The sequence below is a fragment of the Setaria italica genome, chromosome I (assembly GCF_000263155.2).
Source record: "Setaria italica strain Yugu1 chromosome I, Setaria_italica_v2.0, whole genome shotgun sequence".
Lineage (NCBI taxonomy): Eukaryota > Viridiplantae > Streptophyta > Magnoliopsida > Poales > Poaceae > Setaria > Setaria italica.
Genome location: NC_028450.1, coordinates 10,076,926 through 10,096,495, shown reverse-complemented (window position 1 = coordinate 10,096,495; position 19,570 = coordinate 10,076,926). Strand labels below are relative to the sequence as shown.

The 19,570-nt window shown below is 48.0% G+C and overlaps 3 protein-coding genes across 10 annotated transcripts; 2 read left to right on the top strand and 1 right to left on the bottom strand.

The window, feature by feature from the left end:
- Positions 1–6,224: 6,224 nt before the first annotated feature.
- On the top strand, positions 6,225–7,882 carry LOC101769101. Of its 8 annotated transcripts, none has more exons than XR_001164294.2 (3): positions 6,225–6,704; positions 7,064–7,122; positions 7,387–7,882. XR_001164294.2 is itself a non-coding variant. In XM_012846799.2 (3 exons), the coding sequence occupies exons 1-3, from the start codon at positions 6,604–6,606 to the stop codon at positions 7,504–7,506; spliced, it is 294 nt and encodes a 97-aa protein (XP_012702253.1). In that variant the 5' UTR covers positions 6,225–6,603; the 3' UTR covers positions 7,507–7,882. The 8 variants fall into 8 exon arrangements, 2 of the variants coding, with proteins under 2 accessions (XP_012702253.1, XP_004952142.1); XR_002675876.1 differs by having other exon boundaries at positions 6,793–7,122; XR_002675882.1 differs by having other exon boundaries at positions 6,225–6,904; positions 6,938–7,122.
- A 1,855-nt stretch (positions 7,883–9,737) lies between these two features.
- LOC101768698 (high-affinity nitrate transporter 2.1) lies at positions 9,738–11,527 on the top strand. Its single transcript, XM_004952084.3, has one exon. The coding sequence runs from the start codon at positions 9,803–9,805 to the stop codon at positions 11,384–11,386; it is 1,584 nt and encodes a 527-aa protein (XP_004952141.1). The 5' UTR covers positions 9,738–9,802; the 3' UTR covers positions 11,387–11,527.
- Positions 11,528–17,389: 5,862 nt separating this feature from the next.
- On the bottom strand, positions 17,390–19,244 carry LOC101768294 (high-affinity nitrate transporter 2.1). The gene has a single exon (XM_004952083.2). It carries the CDS (start codon positions 19,156–19,158, stop codon positions 17,578–17,580), a length of 1,581 nt encoding a protein of 526 aa, XP_004952140.1. The 5' UTR covers positions 19,159–19,244; the 3' UTR covers positions 17,390–17,577.
- Positions 19,245–19,570: the final 326 nt, after the last annotated feature.

Below are 19,570 nucleotides of genomic sequence, written 5' to 3'. Positions count from 1 at the left end.
AAGCTGACATCTTTCTACAAAGAAAGACAAGTTGGCAAACCCAACAACTTCAAATAAGTAGTCGGGGGCTATGGCCATGGGTACTTACACGCTTTTGTGGGTTGGCGGCGTTGAATTTTCGCACAATAGTAGGGATATCGCCCACATTTTTGAACATCCGCTTCAGTCTCACCATAATTTCATGGTGAGCTCATCAGGAGAAAGTTTGGATGGATCATTGACACCAGTATACTCATAACCCCAATGACATCGCTGCTACAAGGACTGGATTTGTCGCTTCAAAAAACTGAAGGCTACTCCAACTCCAATGAGTCCTTCTTGCTTCAGCTTGGCTATTCTATCAATGAGATCGGGTAGTTGGACACAATTCCCATGTGTTGGCTCATCAAGCCATTGGTTGTTCCAAAAGGGGCAATGTCCTATCAGTTCGGGTAGGATCATGATTGCCAATATAGCATCATTTTGCCTTCCACCCAGCATTGGAGTCTATCAACTCATAATCTAGATGCAGGTTGCTGAGTTTCTCCCACATCTGGATACCAGCTCCTCCAACTACTTGAGTGTGATCCCTCATCAGTTGTATCCGACTACTTGAGTGTGATCCCTCATTAGTTGCGGCTTTACATAGAAAAATTTCGGAAAAACTGGAAGTGGGTAGAAAAGCTTTGCAGAAATGCACAAATATGGCAGTGTGGAGAATTCTATTGGGATTTAGATGAACGAGCTCCAACTTATAGCAATCCAGAAGACCACAAAAAAAGTCAAAAGTTGGCAGTGCAAGACCACGCTCGATGAAATTGGCAACCACAAGCATCTTGATCTCCTCCTCTTTCAAGGATGACCGCTTCCAAGCGCAAGCAGGAGTTGGCAGCGCGGTCTGATTGATTTTCCCGTACTTGGACGCTGGCAACTGAAGATCTTTTTCCTTACCAGATCCTTTCTTCTTCTTTTCCCCCTTGACAGCGGCAGCCTTCCTGAAGCGTCCCCACATAAGCAGAGATTAAATGTGATACAAATATCAATCCCAGGAGGCTAATAACACATTTATTCAACAGATGGTTCAAGAACCGTACAACTCCCAAGGGAGCGGGCGCGGAAGCCACACCAAAATGATAAGTAAATAAACAATGGTAACAATCCAATCTACTGTCCAGATGAACGCTAGACAGCACTCGGAACTACACGCCAGCGAAAGCATCCTGCAAAGGACCAACGCCACAGGCAACATTAGGTGCGGAAGCGACCACCTACTCGATGTCCTCAGCAACGAAGTATGGGTCTTCCTCTATAGCAACAAAATAAGGGTGAGTACAAAAGTACTCAACAAGTCCAACCACACCCACGGAGGGGGTAAAAATAAGAATATGCACAAGTCATAACAAGGATAAGGCTAAGGTTCGTTTGCAGTAAAGCTAGGTTTTTAACACATGCAAGGGTTCACTTTAAAAAGGTTTTCACAAAGCATTTATTTAGTAACCGAATATTTGAGTGGGGTTGATCCTACACAAAGGATCTAAATTTTAATGCTACCAGACTCCCTGTCCGCGGTAGCCTACGGCACAACTACCAGACACTTCCAAAATCCAACACACACCATAAAAATTATCCATCTCCCAAAAGCTAGTTATGTGCCTAAACCATAACTTATCCAACACCGTGGACACGGCTATTCGAATAGGTTTTATCTCTGCAGAGGTGTACACTTTACCCATAAAGTAGGGTACTGCAACACGAACACCTTAGTGTCAGCGCGGATCCAATCAAAGCCATTACCCACCTTAGCTAAGACCTGACTAGCCAACACGGAAGCAACCAAGGGGCCGATGACCTACCAACAAGGTCTTAACCGGGACCTAAGCCACACGTGCTTACTCCTTCTCCATGGTCTCCCGTTGCTCACCAGCTCTCCTGATGGTTAACAGACTAGCTAGTGGGATTTATGCTAAGCCTTTGCTGCATACAAAGGTCGAGTGGTTGCACAATAAATTGGGTTAGGCAAGATGACACATCAACTTGGTTCATAACCAAGACAAGACGGATATCTCCCAACCTGCTCAACCACTAAGGTACGAGGCCAATTTGGCATTTTACACAAGAAACACTCATCCGTCTAATCTAAACATCCTCTTTTATCTTTCACCAAAACCCCATTTATTTTCACCAAAACACTCACGCATTTATCTTTGGCAAAACATTGTATTCATGATGGAGTTATAGTAAAGAAAGTAATCAATTCATAAGCATTCTAGCAGCAATTATCTTCTAAACAGAGCATATCATATTCAGAGATAATTCTAGGTCATCAAGGAATAGTCATAGCAATCAAGAGGTGGCTATCCAACCGGGTTTTAAGCGGTAAAACAATACGCACTTTATAAAAATGGTCAATAGGTTGTGTCTATAAAACTAGGATAAATATGCATCAAAGGGTGAGATTGGACATGCCGTCCTCAAAGCCTTCCGGGAGTTCCTGCTCGCGGTATAGGTCCTCGGGCTCCAGCTCGCAGTACTGGCTTTCAAGCTCCTCTTTGGGCTCCTCCTCCTCGGTCACTCCGCGATCTAAGGCACACACGAGCGAGCACACAATAAATAAAAGAAAATAAAGTTTTACCCATTGAGCTCGGAGAGAGGGAGTGAACAATAAAATAGAGGAAGGAAGAGTGTTTTTAGGGAAATGGTATATGACCCGATGGGAATATGTTTAAGAATGGAGTGGTCGAATTTGGGGTTCATAGGAGAAAATTTGGTGCATAAAATGTCGCCAAGAAGGTGATTACGGGTTGGTTTTAAAGAGTCCAAGGACCTTTTTGTAATTATCTTTGAGAGAGGGAGGGCTCCTAATGAAAAAAGAAAAGAGACGGGGGAGGGTCTCGGTGTACAAAGGAATAAGGGGAGGGACAAAAGGCAAAACTGCCTTTCTTCCTCACGAGATAGAAACAGAGGAGGGGGATGGCCGGGCATGGGCGACGGCCTAGCCACATAGGCGCCGGCGTCCCAAAGCGCGGCAGCAGCCGGGGAGTGGGGGAAAAGGAGAGGGGAGTGAGGGGGTTCCATTCCCCTTCTCACCTTGGGCTAGGCAGCTTGGAGGGGAAGCTCCACGATGGCGGCAGGATGCGGCGGTGGCGGTACAGGACGACAGTGCTGGGAGCACAGAAGGGGGAGAGAGATGGCCAAGGCTTGGTGGTGGAGTGGAGGGCCTTTTATAGGCCAGAGGAAAGAGGGAGGGGGCGGCCAACGGGCAGCGCACAGGGAGGCGGCACTAATGGCGGCCGGGATGCTCGGGCACAAGGCGAGGCACAAGGGCGGAGCACAGGGCGGCGCTGTGCCGTGCGGTGCGGAGACCAGACGTTGGGCGGCGCGGCGATTTGGCGGCGGGCAGCGCGCCGGTGGCAGGAGCGGTGGCGAGGTGCGTGCGTGGCGTGGCGGGGTTGGGCACGGGCACCAAGGTGAGATCGGGGCTAGGGGCATGCGGCAGCGGGGAGCGGTGGCGTGCGTGTGCGGCGAAGAGTGGGCCCAAGCACAGGCAGAGGCGGGGTCGGGTGCAAGAGCGAGCGAATGCACGGTCAGGTTCGCGACGCGAGGCGCGTGGCACGCTGGGCGCTGTGGTATGGTGCGGGCCAAGGTGCAGGGCGCGCGGGCAATGAGGCTGGGATGGTGGCGTGCGGCAGGGCGGCGGGGGCATGCGTGCGTGGTGGTGCGACAGGAGGGCGCGGTGGCGTACTGGGGCAGGCGCGTGCGGGAGAAGGAGGAAGCGGAAAAAGGGAAGAAAAAAGGAAGAGAGAAGGAAAAGGAAAAAAAGAAAAGGGAAAAAGAGAGATGGAAAAAAGGAGAAGAAAAGAGAGAGAGTGAGAGAGACGGTGGCGATTGCGGAAGTGGTCACGAGCACGGGTGCGGCGGTCTTCCAACTGGCACGCGGTGTGACTTGCGGAGAGGAAAAGGGAGAAAATGGAGGGTGGTCGGCGGAGATTTGCGGAAGCGATCGGGCTGGCAACGAGGCGTGGCGCACAGGTGAAAAAGAAAGAAAATGGACGGTGGTTGGCTTTGGTGCCGAGACAGTAGAATCGCCAGGAAGATGGGATTTGCGAGCTCAAACGGTGAAAAAATTTTGGAAATAATTTTTAGCGAGTGATTTAACTTGGTGAATTTTTCCAGGACGTTACACTTCCTCCGCATCCTTGATGTCACGACTTTCTTCTGTCACATACACTCGGGGGCTAAGTGGTTGGGGGGCGCTAGTGCTCGGAGATTAGATAGCGGCGGCACTACAGCTACAGTATGGAGATTGGAAAGGCAACTGGCAAAGGTGAAATGGAAGGGATAACTTCCTCCGTTATTTATCACAGTGGTGCGGTAACAACGGATACAAATAAAGGGATTTTGGTTTTAGGGATCCGTAGATTTCGGGGCACCTGAATTGGTAGTTACCTTTATTTTTTTAAGAGATAAGATTTCCTTTCATAGATGGTCACATTGACCAAAGGTTGACTCTTTTGCCCACCAAACTAGTCGGCTAAAGTCTCGGGGGTTGTGTGCCACATGTCTATCGACAAAAAGTTTTTTCTGAGCTTTAAGGAGAAAGTGATGCAAATTACAGATTGACCCTCAGCTTGATTCTTTGATTCAACCTAATGCTCGGGGGCTACTCTATATGGAGTGCAACTTTCGTCGCACTTCCATATGAAATTCAAAGTTGAAGGATACAACACTAAGTTAAAGGAGGCTTGATTACATTCTAGCAGCATGGTAGTTTTTGGGTACCTTTGAAGATTCAACCAGACGAAGTACTCGAAGAGCACCAAAACTAGTCGGTAAAGACCACAAAAGTACTCGGAACTACTTCGTTTGACTAAAAAGTACTCGGGGGCTTGCTGTAAATACATCTATGGGCCCACCAGAAGGTTTGGACAGTCCTAAATATGGGGCTGAATACCAAGACGAATCTGACATGGAGACTATAGCGCAAGACGGCGTAGTCTACATGGAAAGATAGGAACTAGTTGAGGATTAGGAAAAGTACTCGTAGCAATAAGGGTAGAACTCGTCTAGTCGAATCCGACTAGTTTTCTTGTAATCAACCGACCTGTAACCCTGTCCCCGACAATATAAGGTGAGGTAGGGATCTCTTCCAAGGCAATTCAATCCAACCAACACACGGGACGTAGGGTATTACGCTATTCAGCAGCCCAAACCTATCTAAATTGTGTCTACATTTACCTTCGAGTTCCTGATCTCGACGAACCGACACTTCCCTCGATAGGTTATCAGGTTTAAACACTGACACGTACCTCATCCAAAATCCGACTGAGCATACCTGTATTCCAATGTATAAGCATGATGCCATTATATTCGGTCGTCCTAACTGCTTGCATACAGGGTCCTTACAAAATAAAACTGCATACAGGTTACAATGTCTCCATGGTCTGTCAGATGTGACGTGATCTTCCTCCTCCTCCTCCTCGAGTTAGAATCTTTTTGAGAGATGACGAAGCTATTACTGGGTACTGTGCTGGGCTTTTGGAAGGCCCACACAATGGGTGCATCTCTATTTCTCCCCTCTCTCAATTGCGCCTGGACAACGGCTCAGTTGCGCCTTTCCGCTACATGGGCCTACCTGAGCCTCACAGGGAAAATAGACATGTGTTCTTGCTACACACGTCCCCGCTCACATAAACCTTGGCCCAGCCCAATCAAAGAAAAGGATTTCGAGCCTGCCTGATCTGTGGAGGCGTTTGGTTCCCTTTGCTTATTTTTAGCACGTGTCACATCGAATGTTTAGATACTAATTAGAAGTATTAAACGTAGACTATTTACAAAATCCATTACACAAGTGGAGGCTAAACGGCAAGATGAACATATTAAGCCTAATTAATCCATCATTAGCAAATGTTTACTGTAGCAACACATTGTCAAATCATGGACTAATTAGGCTAAATAAATTCGTCTCGCCGTCTACCCTCGCTTTATGTGCTGTCATTTTGTAATAGTCTACGTTTATTACTCCTAATTAGTATCTAAATATTTGATGTGACGGGTGCTAAAAATAAGCGGGGTGAACCAAACGGGACCTGAATATCTGATTGCCGGTGTCAACACCGTCAAACTCATTGTGTTTTGGACGTGAGTGTGAGACATTTTCAGCTCCCAGCTTCCGGGAATGCAGCAAGCTGGCGTGTACTACAAGGGCACGTTTATCTGTGAGCCGTCTGGGAGTCGGCGTATTTGCAAAAAGGTCCTCGTCTGAGCCAAGCGACGGGCGCCGTCGTCTCGCGAGACGATGACGCGGGCTCGTGCTCCAACACCCGGCAACGACCTCCACGCCCCGTTGTACGATCCATCCGCGTACCTCCGGATCGAGTGCGAAAATCAACCCGTGCTGCTCCAACCGATTCCCCTCCAGCTCCCCTCCCTCCGCGCGGGAGGCTGACGGGAGGCGAGGCCGGATAGCTGAGCCGCCGCCGCGCCACGCCTCCTCTGGCTCCCCTCCCTCCGCATGGGACGCCGACGGGAGGCGAGGCCGGATACCTGGGCCGCCGCCGCGCCACGCCTCTTGCCGCGGGAGCTGAGACTCAGAGGAGGAGGACGACCAGTAGTGCGGCGGCGGCCATGAGTTGGAGGAAGGGAGGGGGCGCAGATTGCGTGGCTAGGAGCTGGGTGCTGCTGCTCTGCGTCGGGAGCTTCTGCCTCGGCCTGCTCTTCACGAACAGGTAACCAATCAATCAATCCGGTGCCCGATAGGATGTTCAGATTCGAGTATATTGGTGGCTCGTTCTGCATAGTCCCGAGTATTCGTAGGATGGATGCGGGTGAGATCCGTGGTCTTCTGGTGAGCTCACTTCTACATTTTGCGGGGAGCGGATGCGGGTGAGATCTCTCCAGGATGTGGACATTGCCTGAAGCAAGTGAGGTAGCTATACCAAATGAAAGAAGAGGGAAAGAGGTAGCTATACCAAATGAAAGAAGAGGGAAAGAGTCTAAGCTTATGGCTGGAGACTGTAGTATAACGAAATTGTTTCTAATTGCAGTATACAAAAAGTAATTTTTTTCTCTCTTTGATTTGATTCAGGGAAGCTTCTACGAAATTGTTTCTAATTGCAGTTGAGCTGGCTTCTTGCAGGACTTTAGGTAAGACAATAGCAAATCTGGAGACAGAACTCTCTGCTGCAAGAACTCTACAAGATTATTTTGGGGTGAATCCAAATCCGTTGTTTTGCTATGCTGCCAAAGTTTCTGTGGTTCTTTCTATTGCTTATAGTACATCTAAGAGAACAAATTTTCTTTGAGGTAAAAATAAGGAAATCAGTTGCCTGAACTCTTTTGAGTTCATTTGGAGCTGGTCTCCTTCTGGTTGTGTTTTAAACAAAATCGATGCCTGTCTTTTCTTTGCAGAAAAGGATCATGGATGATGGCGTGATGCTGCAGCTTCCGGTGGATTTGATCGATAAGATCCTGTCTCACATCACCAATCCTGCCTCCCTAGCATGCTTCAACCTGCAAGTTTTGGCGTAATATCATAAAGGGGAGAAGCTTCTTTCTTGATTGCCTCAGGAAGCATGCATTGCATTGAGTGAAGAAGCAACAAAATGGCATACATAGATCATATTTATCCCTAATCACCTTGATTTGAATGAATTAAATAACTTGCAGACAACTTAAAAGATAAATCATTGTACAAGCTGTCGGTTTCACTATCTATATGTGACTTACAGACGTCTAAACTGTTGAACATACCCTAAAATGCTTGGAGAGTACACCCCTCCCGCTCCATTGAAAAGCCAAAAGCCACCCTTTCAACGTTCCCTAACGGTGCCGGTATTCTATACCATTGCTGCATGCTTCCATCTTTTAATTAATACAAGAAAGAGGTTAGAATTATTGTGTTCAAGACTTTGTATCATCTCTATGTAATGTTCTTTAAAATTAATAAAGCTTTCTTTATCAAAAAAGAGGGTGCCGTGTTGACAATATGAACGTCTGACTGTACTGTACAGCCAACTTGTAAGTATGGAAAAGGTGCACATATCTGTCAACCAAGTTTGCAGAACTTGGACGAACCAAATTGGATGCATCATATGTAACACAACTTCTAAAATAAATTTGTGAAACATGCATGTACATTACATCGTTTAATTGGTAGAGTCAAATGCCCTTGAAAGCAACTGCTAGCTAGCGACATGCCAACTTGTTGACAATAAGTAATCACGCATGCACTTCGACACAGTATTTATCATAGCTAGCTCTAGCTTATCTTATAAATTGCAACAAACCTGATAAGTTCAAAGGGTCAGATACCACTCACCTAGTGCCTATCCCTATCTATTTATATTTATCACAATTCAAAGCTGAAACACACAAGAAATACCGAGTTGCAGGAATTTTCATGTACCAACAAAATAGTTTCAAAAATGACATGTGAAAATAAACTTACTGTACATTTCCTGATTATTCACAGGCAGCGAACACACGATGCAACTTGATTGGAGCATTTGGGTCAGAATTATGCATGTGATAGATCGATGTCGATCTCTGTTAGGGTCGTCATCGTTGACAGAATTATATATGTAGGAGTATGTATGAAAATCTGCAATAAGTATTTTGCAATTTGGATAAAAGTCGTCGACAGACCGGTGATCGACCAATGCAAAGCGCGCGTATGCGTCAGATGATGTGAATGGTGTTCGTCTATCCATCTCTGGGCGTTCGATTGCTGCGAAAGATGAAGCAGCTAGCTAGGTTAACTCGAACGGAACAAGAAGTCGGCCCAGCAGTAAACGCGCAGCGCGTCAGCCTTCAGCTGCCTCTTTCTTTAATTTCCCTAGCAAGCAAGCTACATACTGGCCTTTATTGGTCATCTGAAGCTTAACATATCAATAATCAGATAAGGAATTAATTAAGCAACGCTTCATCAGATATTTAATTAGCAGGGATCAAGTACTGAATTATTAGACGGTTCGTTCCACTAGCATGCATGATTAGGGTCTGAAGGTTCGTTAAGCCCAGTAGCCACAGATTTGAACCTTGCAGCTGCAAAACGGCATGGATAAATTTTAAGATCCTCCTGCTTTATCAATGAAATAGGCACAATGTCGTGCCCGTTCCTTCAAAAAAAATTTAAACGAGCTCAATTTTAACACAAGTGGCCGAGATCGATTTATTACCTGAGCCGAAAGTTACAACACAGCAATGTCTGAAGTCTGAACACAGTTTTGATTACTATCAGAAAACAAGGCTTGTGAGCTGACAGTTGCTGGTGTTTACAGTGTGAATGAAACTTGGGCAAGTTTCAGTCGTCGTCGTCGTCGACCAGCTGAAAAAGAAACAAGGGCTTGCGGCAGCTGGCAGGTATGGCCATTTTTTTTCTGCAGCAGGTCAGCAGCTGCTAAAAATCTAAGAACCGATTCTGGACACGCAGCCAGTTGGCCCCCCAGCAGAAGATTCTGATCCTTGGCCGATCCCACGGGATGAGGCCAGGGCCATTCCAGTTCCGGTGATGCGGCGCCGAGGAATCCCTTTCCTCTTCCAGCGCTGAGTACATCAAACTCCAATAATCCTTCACTCATCCCGTCAGGTCCAATAATTCACCTTGTTAATTCAGCAACTCGATGACCCCTCATGTCGACGGCCTGGCACGAGTTCTCAGGCGCCAGCGTCGTGACCAAGATGCCCAAAATGTCAACTCCCCGGCTCGCTATATATACTCCGCAGATGCAACCCGAAAAAGCTCCAACCAAGCACCAGCATTTGCGAACACCAACCACTCATCAACAACAGCAAGCAAGCTCAAGAAGCTAGCTTGAATTAGGCTATGGCGGACGGGGAGCGCGGCGCGCCGGGGAGCTCGCTCCACGGCATGACCGGGCGCGAGCCGACGTTCGCCTTCTCGACGGAGGATGCCACGGCGGCGAGCAAGTTCGACCTGCCGGTGGACTCGGAGCACAAGGCCAAGACCATCAGGCTCTTCTCCTTCGCCAACCCGCACATGCGCACCTTCCACCTCTCGTGGATCTCCTTCTTCACCTGCTTCGTCTCCACCTTCGCCGCGGCGCCGCTGGTCCCCATCATCCGCGACAACCTCAACCTCACCAAGGCCGACATCGGCAACGCCGGCGTGGCCTCCGTCTCCGGCTCCATCTTCTCCCGTCTCGCCATGGGTGCCGTGTGTGACCTCCTCGGCCCGCGCTACGGCTGCGCGTTCCTCATCATGCTCGCCGCGCCCACTGTCTTTTGCATGGCCATCATCGACGACGCCGCAGGCTACATCGTCGTCAGGTTCCTAATCGGCTTCTCTCTAGCGACGTTCGTGTCGTGCCAGTACTGGATGAGCACCATGTTCAATAGCAAGATCATCGGTACCGTCAATGGGTTGGCCGCCGGCTGGGGAAACATGGGCGGCGGCGCCACGCAGCTCATCATGCCACTCGTCTATGACATCATCCGCAAGTGCGGCGCCACACCCTTCACGGCGTGGCGTCTCGCCTACTTCGTGCCTGGGTCACTGCACATCGTGATGGGAATCCTTGTGCTCACCATGGGGCAAGACCTCCCCGATGGCAACCTCCGTAGCCTCCAGAAGAAGGGCGATGCCAACAAGGACAAGTTCTCCAAGGTTATGTGGTACGCTATCACCAACTACCGGACATGGATCTTCGTCCTGCTCTACGGCTACTGCATGGGCGTCGAGCTCACCACCGACAACGTCATCGCTGAGTACTACTTCGACCACTTCAACCTGGACCTTCGAGTTGCCGGCATCATCGCCGCCTGCTTCGGCATGGCTAACATCGTGGCAAGGCCCCTGGGTGGGATCCTCTCCGATGTTGGTGCGCGCTACTGGGGCATGCGTGCCCGCCTTTGGAACATCTGGATCCTCCAGACCGCAGGCGGCGCCTTCTGCCTTTGGCTTGGCCGCGCTACCACACTCCCTGCCTCAATCACCGCCATGGTGCTCTTCTCATTCTGCGCTCAGGCCGCCTGTGGCGCCATTTTTGGTGTCACCCCTTTCATCTCCCGCCGCTCCCTTGGCATCATCTCCGGCATGACCGGCGCCGGCGGCAACTTCGGTGCAGGACTGACCCAGCTGCTTTTCTTCACCTCATCCAAGTACTCCACGGGCATGGGCCTGGAGTACATGGGCATCATGATCATGGCGTGCACGCTGCCCGTGGTGTTCGTGCACTTCCCCCAGTGGGGATCCATGCTCTTCCCGGCCAACGCCGGCGCCGTTGAGGAGCACTACTACAGCTCCGAGTGGAACGAGGAGGAGAAGAGCAAGGGGCTCCACAGTGCCAGCCTCAAGTTTGCCGAGAACTGCCGCTCTGAGCGTGGCAAGCGCAACGTCATCCAGGCCACCTCCAGCACGCAGCCTAACAACACGCCAGAGAACGTATAGGAAAATTATTGAGTACATATATATGCAGGCATCGTACAAGCAAAAGGTCATGAGGTTGATTGTAGCACTGCAGCTAAGTGAGAAGTTTCTTGTGTACTTGTAACATTTTATCTTACTATGAGACCTTTTTTTTTGCCTCCATGTTACTCTGTACAGGCATGCTACAACAAGAACATAAGTCGCAGAGGTTGTACACTTTCACCTGTACATGCTACAACAAGAACATAAGTCGCAGAGGTTGTACACTTTCACCGTAAGTCGCGTAAAAGTTCAAGAGAAATTTAGATCCAACCATGCCATGCTGATCAGGCACTCATCACACTACTGATGTGTGACTGCATAGGGACGCTAAGAGGCCTTTACAAAAATTCCCTAATAAGTGATAACCCGCCAAGGTTTCCTCATAAGGGGATGAACCCTCCCCCAAGTGGTGTATATACCCCTTGACTGGACAAGCCATCGCACAACCTATCCGTCCCTCTTGCCCTTTCAGTAAGACTATCACAAACTAGAGTCTTTAATTAATTAGCCAAGACCAGAGCCCGTTCGTCTTATGGTTGTACTGTTTTCATGAGTGGTCTCTCCATGTTCCAATTAATACATGGTATTCTTGTAAAATAAGCATAGATAGAAGGGTGGTTAGGGACATTTGCCTTTCGCCAAAGAAAAGTTACTCTTACTTCCCTTCAGCTCTTGCTCTCTTGGAACTCCTAATCTTCAAATCTTTCGAACAGCGATCCTTCTAAGGATCTACTCGAAGCAATCACCAGCACAAACATACAAGCAAACAAACAAGTACAACTAAAAATAATACAACAAAATATAAGAAAATCTTTAAAAGAACGTACAAAAGATAAGACTCGATTCTAAGATCATGCGAATGCAAAGAACTACGGTTGAAAAGGTACAGCTATCGAGAGATTTGGATTATAACAGAAAAGACAAGAGCTACATGCTTCATTTATTTTAGTTGAGAAAACAATCTAATGATATTTAAGAGAAATACCCTTAGTTGGAATTAATCAAATCATAAGTCTAATTTTATTTATAAACATTCAAGTACATTTTATGCAAATGAAACATTTAATTTGAAAAAAAAAAGTATACATAAACATCTAAGCATACAACTTTGTATTTCGAGTTCAACTAAGCAAATTATATTAAAAACACATTTATATTTACTTTAGTCAAATTAACATTTAATAAAGAAAACTCGAGATATAACCTATGTAGCTTTTACTTGTAAAACAAATTAAATACACATCAATCAAATTAAGTTTAATTTATAAAAAGTGAGGTATATCTCTAATTAGATATTTATTGGAAAAATATTTAAGATAAGCATTAATCAAATTAATACTTATGATGAAAAAGGGGTCTAACACTAAATAGCTTTTAATTAAAGACATCATGTTTAATAGGTATTAACCAAATTAATATTAAATTTATTTTTAAAAACATGCAATGATGAAAAATATCACCACTAACGTGTAATTTATGTTGTTATGAATCTAACACAACTTGAACGGATAGAAACGGAGCTAAAACGTGAAATCTATGGACTAAACAAGGTTCTAAGGATCTAATCGTGATTAACCGTAGATACAAGGGCTAGCAAGGAACATCCCCGAGACACAGTGAACAGTGCCTGCGAATAGGAGAAAGGTTAGGTCTAGATCTGAAAAGTTCATGGGTTGGACTGGTTTGCAAAGAATCTAATCTAACTAGGGGTTTATATGTAAGACATGCAAGACTTAAGGAACAAGCTTTCAGGGGCCAAAATGCAAAAGCGGCAGGGCTTCTTCTTCCTCCTCGCTTGCTTGCGGCGGCTCTAACCGGCTAACTCACCGGTGCTCCGACGGCCTAGAGTCTCGGACGGGTGCCGCAGGAGGTGGAGGAGGTCGAAGGGATCGCAGGGGTGGCTCACTGGCGGTGGGGCGGATGGATTCCGGCCAGAAATCGGCTCGGCGGCGGTAGGGCGGATGGATTCCGGCCAGAAATCGGCTCGGCAGCGGTGGAACACAACGGTCGGCTCGGACTTCACTAGCCGGCGGTGCTTCGATGACAAGATGACGGCGCAAAGAGGCGACGGGTGTGCAGCTCGGCGAGGGCAAGCTGCTGGTGATGCTACCTCGCTCTAGTGGCCGAAAGAGGCAGCGAATCTGAATCGACCATAGCCCCCGGTGGCGCTCTGCTTCGCGGGCGACTCTGGGATGCGCGGCGGTGGAGCTCCGGGCGATTGACGGCGAGGTCAAGTGGGTGTCTTCGGCTCGGTGTCACGCAGCTTCTGGCGGTCGCACCTTCCTCCCGTGGCGCGCTAGAAGGAGGCAGAGAATTGGAGTTGAGGCGGGGCTCTGTTTCTCCCACTCCAGACGTCGACGCAACACAGCAAGGCAACGAGGCAGCGGCGGGCGAGGCAGCGAGGCGGGCGGCAGTCCTACACGTGTAGGGTAGGCGGCAGTCCTACGCGTGCGGGGCAGGCGGAACGGCTCAGGCGTGCGAGGCGCGAGGGCCAGCGGGCGGTGGCGTGTCGCACCCAGTTTTAAAATAAAACCAAGTGCTATATATATATATGTATATATATGTATATATGTATGTATGTATGTATGTTACGATCTAGTTTCATACATATAGTGACATCATCCATCAATGACAGTAATAGTATCACGTAAAGGAATATAAATAAATATTTACGAGTCTATCAAAGATACACAGCTTAATCTTGAAAACGGAGGCTCCAAACTTCACTAGCAATCGACCGGGGGCTCCGTACGCCTAGAACTCAACATCATGTTCAGAAAACTTCACACACCTTCCTCTTTTGAGCAGTAGTAATCAAGGGTGAGTACACTTATGGTTGGTACTCAACAAGACCACAAGAACTAACCGAATAATAATTTAAGTACATCTTCAAGTTTATTAATCATGTGAGGGTCCAGGCCGCTCTTGACCGTGAGCACGGCTGTCATAACAGTTTTACACTCTGTAGAGGTTGTACACTTTCACCATCAGGCACTCATCACACTACCGAGGTGTGACTGCATAGGAACGTTACAAGGCATTTACAAAGATTCTCTAGTAAGTGATAACCCGCTAAGATTCCAGTGTCTGGCGTGCATAAACCTCCCTACTAGGCATAGTGTCTTAGCAAGCCTACTTCCCAAGAGGACTTGGCTATCCAACGACTCAGTCCCCCCCCCCTCTTGCCCTTTCAGTAAGATTACCCCATACTAGAGTCTCTAATTAATTAGTCAAAACCAGAGCCATATAGTTCTTGTGGTTGCACTGTTTTCCTAGGTGCTCACTCCATGTTTCAATTAATATTATCATGGTATTATAAACAAAGCATAGGTAGAAGGATGGTTAGGGACACTTGCCTTTCTGCAATAAAAAGTTACTCTTACTGCTCTTCACCTCTTGTTCTCTTGAAACTCTTAATCTTCAAATCTTTCAAATAGCAGTCCTTCTACTCGAAGCAATCATCGGGCACAAGCATACAAAGCAAACAAACAAGCACAACTAAGAACAATACACCAATCAAAGAAAAGCTTTAAAAGAACTTACTAAAGGATAAGGCTCGAATCTAAGGTCATGCGAATGCAAGAAATACTGGGAATGAAACTATGGTTGAAAAGACAAAGCTATCGAGAGATTTGAATTATAGAAGAAAGAGAAAAGCCTACATGCTAGCAACTTCCAGTCGATTGCCTGTGAAGTTTGGAGCCTTCATTTCCAGGATTAAGCTGTATATCTCTGATAAACTCGTAAGTCTTTATTTATATTCTTTTACGTGATATTGTGGTTGTTATTCACTGATGATGTCACTATATGTATAAAACTAGATCCTGGCATACATATAGGTAGCACTTCATTTTGTTTTAAAACCGGGTGTGACATGACGCGGCCGGCGACGTGGCCATCGGCGCGGGTGGCGATGGGCGCACAGGCAGGGTGCGGCTAGGCAAGGATGGCGGAGGCGGTGGCGGTGCAGCAGGGGGTCTCGGGCGCCCGAGGTGATCCCTTTATAGGACGCGGGGTGGCACATGGCGTGCTGGGCACGTACGCCCAGGATGGCCGGTGGCAGCGCTGCCGTGCCGTGCTGGACCTAGGCACCAGCGACTACTGGGCTTAAATAGGCTTGGCGGGCTGTCAGCTGGGCCACGAGTTGGGCTCGTGGGTGCGGGCTTGGCCCAAAATGATAGGATAAGTTTCTTTTTTAGAAATCATTTCCCGTGTAAATAAAAATTCAAAAATCTAGATAATTTATTTAAGTCACGAAAAATACTCTGAAAATCCCAAAAATTCCAGGAAAATTCCTAGAGATAGATTGGGATATGAGGAATCCAAAAAAAATACTTGGAGCTCATGCAAAATATTGTATAACCTTCTAATAAATAGATTTAGCTCTAGAAAAAAATGAGAATAAATTACAGAAAATTCTGAAAAATTTTAGAGGAACCTAATCATCGTCTGAATGCATTTTTAAAAACTTTTGCACTTATGAAATACCAGAATGCATCAGCATGAATGCACAGACACAGAACATAATTATTTAATTTTAAAAAACAAACAATTATTTTCCATACTAAATTTCCGATAAAGAAAATAAATATTGGAAAAATTTTAAAATGATGAGAAAATTATTATTTAATTTTTCTTTTTAATCACATCCTGAAATCCAAAAATTTCAAGGCGTGACACCCGGTAACACGAATCAGTCCTTGCCTTGTCCTTGCATAAAAGTCAATTACTGGTAGAAAATGCTACTTTAGTATGAAAATACTGTGCTCTTATGGACATCTTGTGTCCTTATTCTGTTCGCATGGACGACTTACCTCATCCAAAATCCGACTGAGCATACCTGTGAGTTGATCAGCTAGCTTTGCCAAAGTTTGTATAAATTCAATGGGCATGCTAATTTTGTTAATAATAAGGCATACGCATTTCAGATAACTGTCGACTACTACCGGATCAGCTGGTCGCAACGATTGGAGGCAGCCAACAAGTCGACGGAAGTGCATGCACGTATATAAACCGGGAGGACAGCTCAGTGCTCCAATGTCAACTTTGAAGCAAACGAGACGTGCAAAGTCAAAACAAGCATGAGGTTCATGAACTGTTGCTGCAATTGTGTATAGGTCAATGAGTGAGAGCGACTGTCAGTGCTAAGTACATGGCTCGCTTGCAGATAAGCCAGCGCACGTTAACACTGTCATGCTGGAGGAGGTAGTGCCTGATACACAACCGGTGGGAAATTTAAGGTGAAATGATGACAGATCCAGAAACTAAGGTGTATTTTAATTTGAACATATCAAAATCTATAGTAAGTTTTAGCCAACAATTAGTCATGGGTTAGGGCATCAGGGACGGAGGCAATGAGCTCATTGAACGCGGAGTTCTTGCCTCCATTGAGCAGGTGGCTGATGCACCTCCACAATGGACGGCTGGACGGGGCCGTGGGGGCGAGCCCTGCTTACCCAATGGCTCATGGTGGCGGATGATGCAGCTGGGCGAGGGGCGCGGGGGTGAGCCCTACTTACCCAGCGATGCGCGGCGGCAGATGATGCGGCGCGTGGGCTCTCCAGTGGCAGACGCAGAGGCGCAGGCGAGCATGTCGAGGCGTGTGGTATTATGGTTGTTTTGCCATGGACTACTGCCGCTTGCCCTACTTGTGAACACAGGAGCAAAGGCTGGACCTCGCGTCAATTGCAGTAAAGTTTGGGGAACTTTTTACAAAATCATCAAGAGCTATTCCAAGGACTGCGGGTTGATTACGAAAAAGTTAAGAGACTTCTTTGAAAAATAACTATAACAGTTGGAAGAAACAACCGTACTTTAATATTAGGTAGAAATGAGATATCAATACTCAAAATATAGCGTTGGAGATCATACATGGTCAAACCATGCCTTACACTATGTTGTAAGAAAAAAATGATCAATATATATTTTTTTCATTACTTTCTCATATCAAAAGGTAGCGGCAAAGAAAAATATAATGAACCCTTGTGCACCTACTATAATCCATTTATGTATGTATACGATGAGTGTGACAACATCTAACTTTTTATGTGTACAACAGCAATACGTGTTACACAACAAAATGCAAACTTTGCCCTCACCGATACAACATACGTGTGCTTGTAACCTCAGAGTAGGAACATACGCACAAACACAAACAGCAGGAGTTTCTCTCAGACGTGCTCTGGCGTGTTGTTAGGCTGCGTGCTGGAGGTGGCCTGGATGACGTTGCGCTTGCCACGCTCAGAGCGGCAGTTCTCGGCAAACTTGAGGCTGGCACTGTGGAGCCCCTTGCTCTTCTCCTCCTCGTTCCACTCGGAGCTGTAGTAGTGCTCCTCAACGGCGCCGGCGTTGGCCGGGAAGAGCATGGATCCCCACTGGGGGAAGTGCACGAACACCACGGGCAGCGTGCACGCCATGATCATGATGCCCATGTACTCCAGGCCCATGCCCGTGGAGTACTTGGATGAGGTGAAGAAAAGCAGCTGGGTCAGTCCTGCACCGAAGTTGCCGCCGGCGCCGGTCATGCCGGAGATGATGCCAAGGGAGCGGCGGGAGATGAAAGGGGTGACACCAAAAATGGCGCCACAGGCGGCCTGAGCGCAGAATGAGAAGAGCACCATGGCGGTGATTGAGGCAGGGAGTGTGGTAGCGCGGCCAAGCCAAAGGCAGAAGGCGCCGCCTGCGGTCTGGAGGATCCAGATGTTCCAAAGGCGGGCACGCATGCCCCAGTAGCGCGCACCAACATCGGAGAGGATCCCACCCAGGGGCCTTGCCACGATGTTAGCCATGCCGAAGCAGGCGGCGATGATGCCGGCAACTCGAAGGTCCAGGTTGAAGTGGTCGAAGTAGTACTCAGCGATGACGTTGTCGGTGGTGAGCTCGACGCCCATGCAGTAGCCGTAGAGCAGGACGAAGATCCATGTCCGGTAGTTGGTGATAGCGTACCACATAACCTTGGAGAACTTGTCCTTGTTGGCATCGCCCTTCTTCTGGAGGCTACGGAGGTTGCCATCGGGGAGGTCTTGCCCCATGGTGAGCACAAGGATTCCCATCACGATGTGCAGTGACCCAGGCACGAAGTAGGCGAGACGCCACGCCGTGAAGGGTGTGGCGCCGCACTTGCGGATGATGTCATAGACGAGTGGCATGATGAGCTGCGTGGCGCCGCCGCCCATGTTTCCCCAGCCGGCGGCCAACCCATTGACGGTACCGATGATCTTGCTATTGAACATGGTGCTCATCCAGTACTGGCACGACACGAACGTCGCTAGAGAGAAGCCGATTAGGAACCTGACGACGATGTAGCCTGCGGCGTCGTCGATGATGGCCATGCAAAAGACAGTGGGCGCGGCGAGCATGATGAGGAACGCGCAGCCGTAGCGCGGGCCGAGGAGGTCACACACGGCACCCATGGCGAGACGGGAGAAGATGGAGCCGGAGACGGAGGCCACGCCGGCGTTGCCGATGTCGGCCTTGGTGAGGTTGAGGTTGTCGCGGATGATGGGGACCAGCGGCGCCGCGGCGAAGGTGGAGACGAAGCAGGTGAAGAAGGAGATCCACGAGAGGTGGAAGGTGCGCATGTGCGGGTTGGCGAAGGAGAAGAGCCTGATGGTCTTGGCCTTGTGCTCCGAGTCCACCGGCAGGTCGAACTTGCTCGCCGCCGTGGCATCCTCCGTCGAGAAGGCGAACGTCGGCTCGCGCCCGGTCATGCCGTGGAGCGAGCTCCCCGGCGCGCCGCGCTCCATGTCCATCCCTCGATCTCTCTCTCGTCTTGCTGCTGCTCGACCTGTGTCACTGTGTGTGAGCTAGCTGAAGCTGCTAGCTCGATCGCTGTGGCTTTGTGCTTGGGATGCTGCTGTCTAGCAACGACAGGAGGAATTTATAGCTCTCGTGGTTGACATTCTGCACACAGTACCGATCAGTCGGTGTCTGGTACGGCTAGCTGCTAGTGATGGTGGAACCGGTAGCTCCTTTACGGTATACACTATTAGGCTATACTACTGTTCGAAAACCTTTACCTATAGTATGCACGAGTAGTATAGGTAGTATAAGAATATCATGGTAAAAGAACATAAATAGCATCACTATAATTTTATTTTTAATATTAACATAAAGTTTAAAAGACTATTCTATTTGAAATATCACTTTATAATAATTACTAAA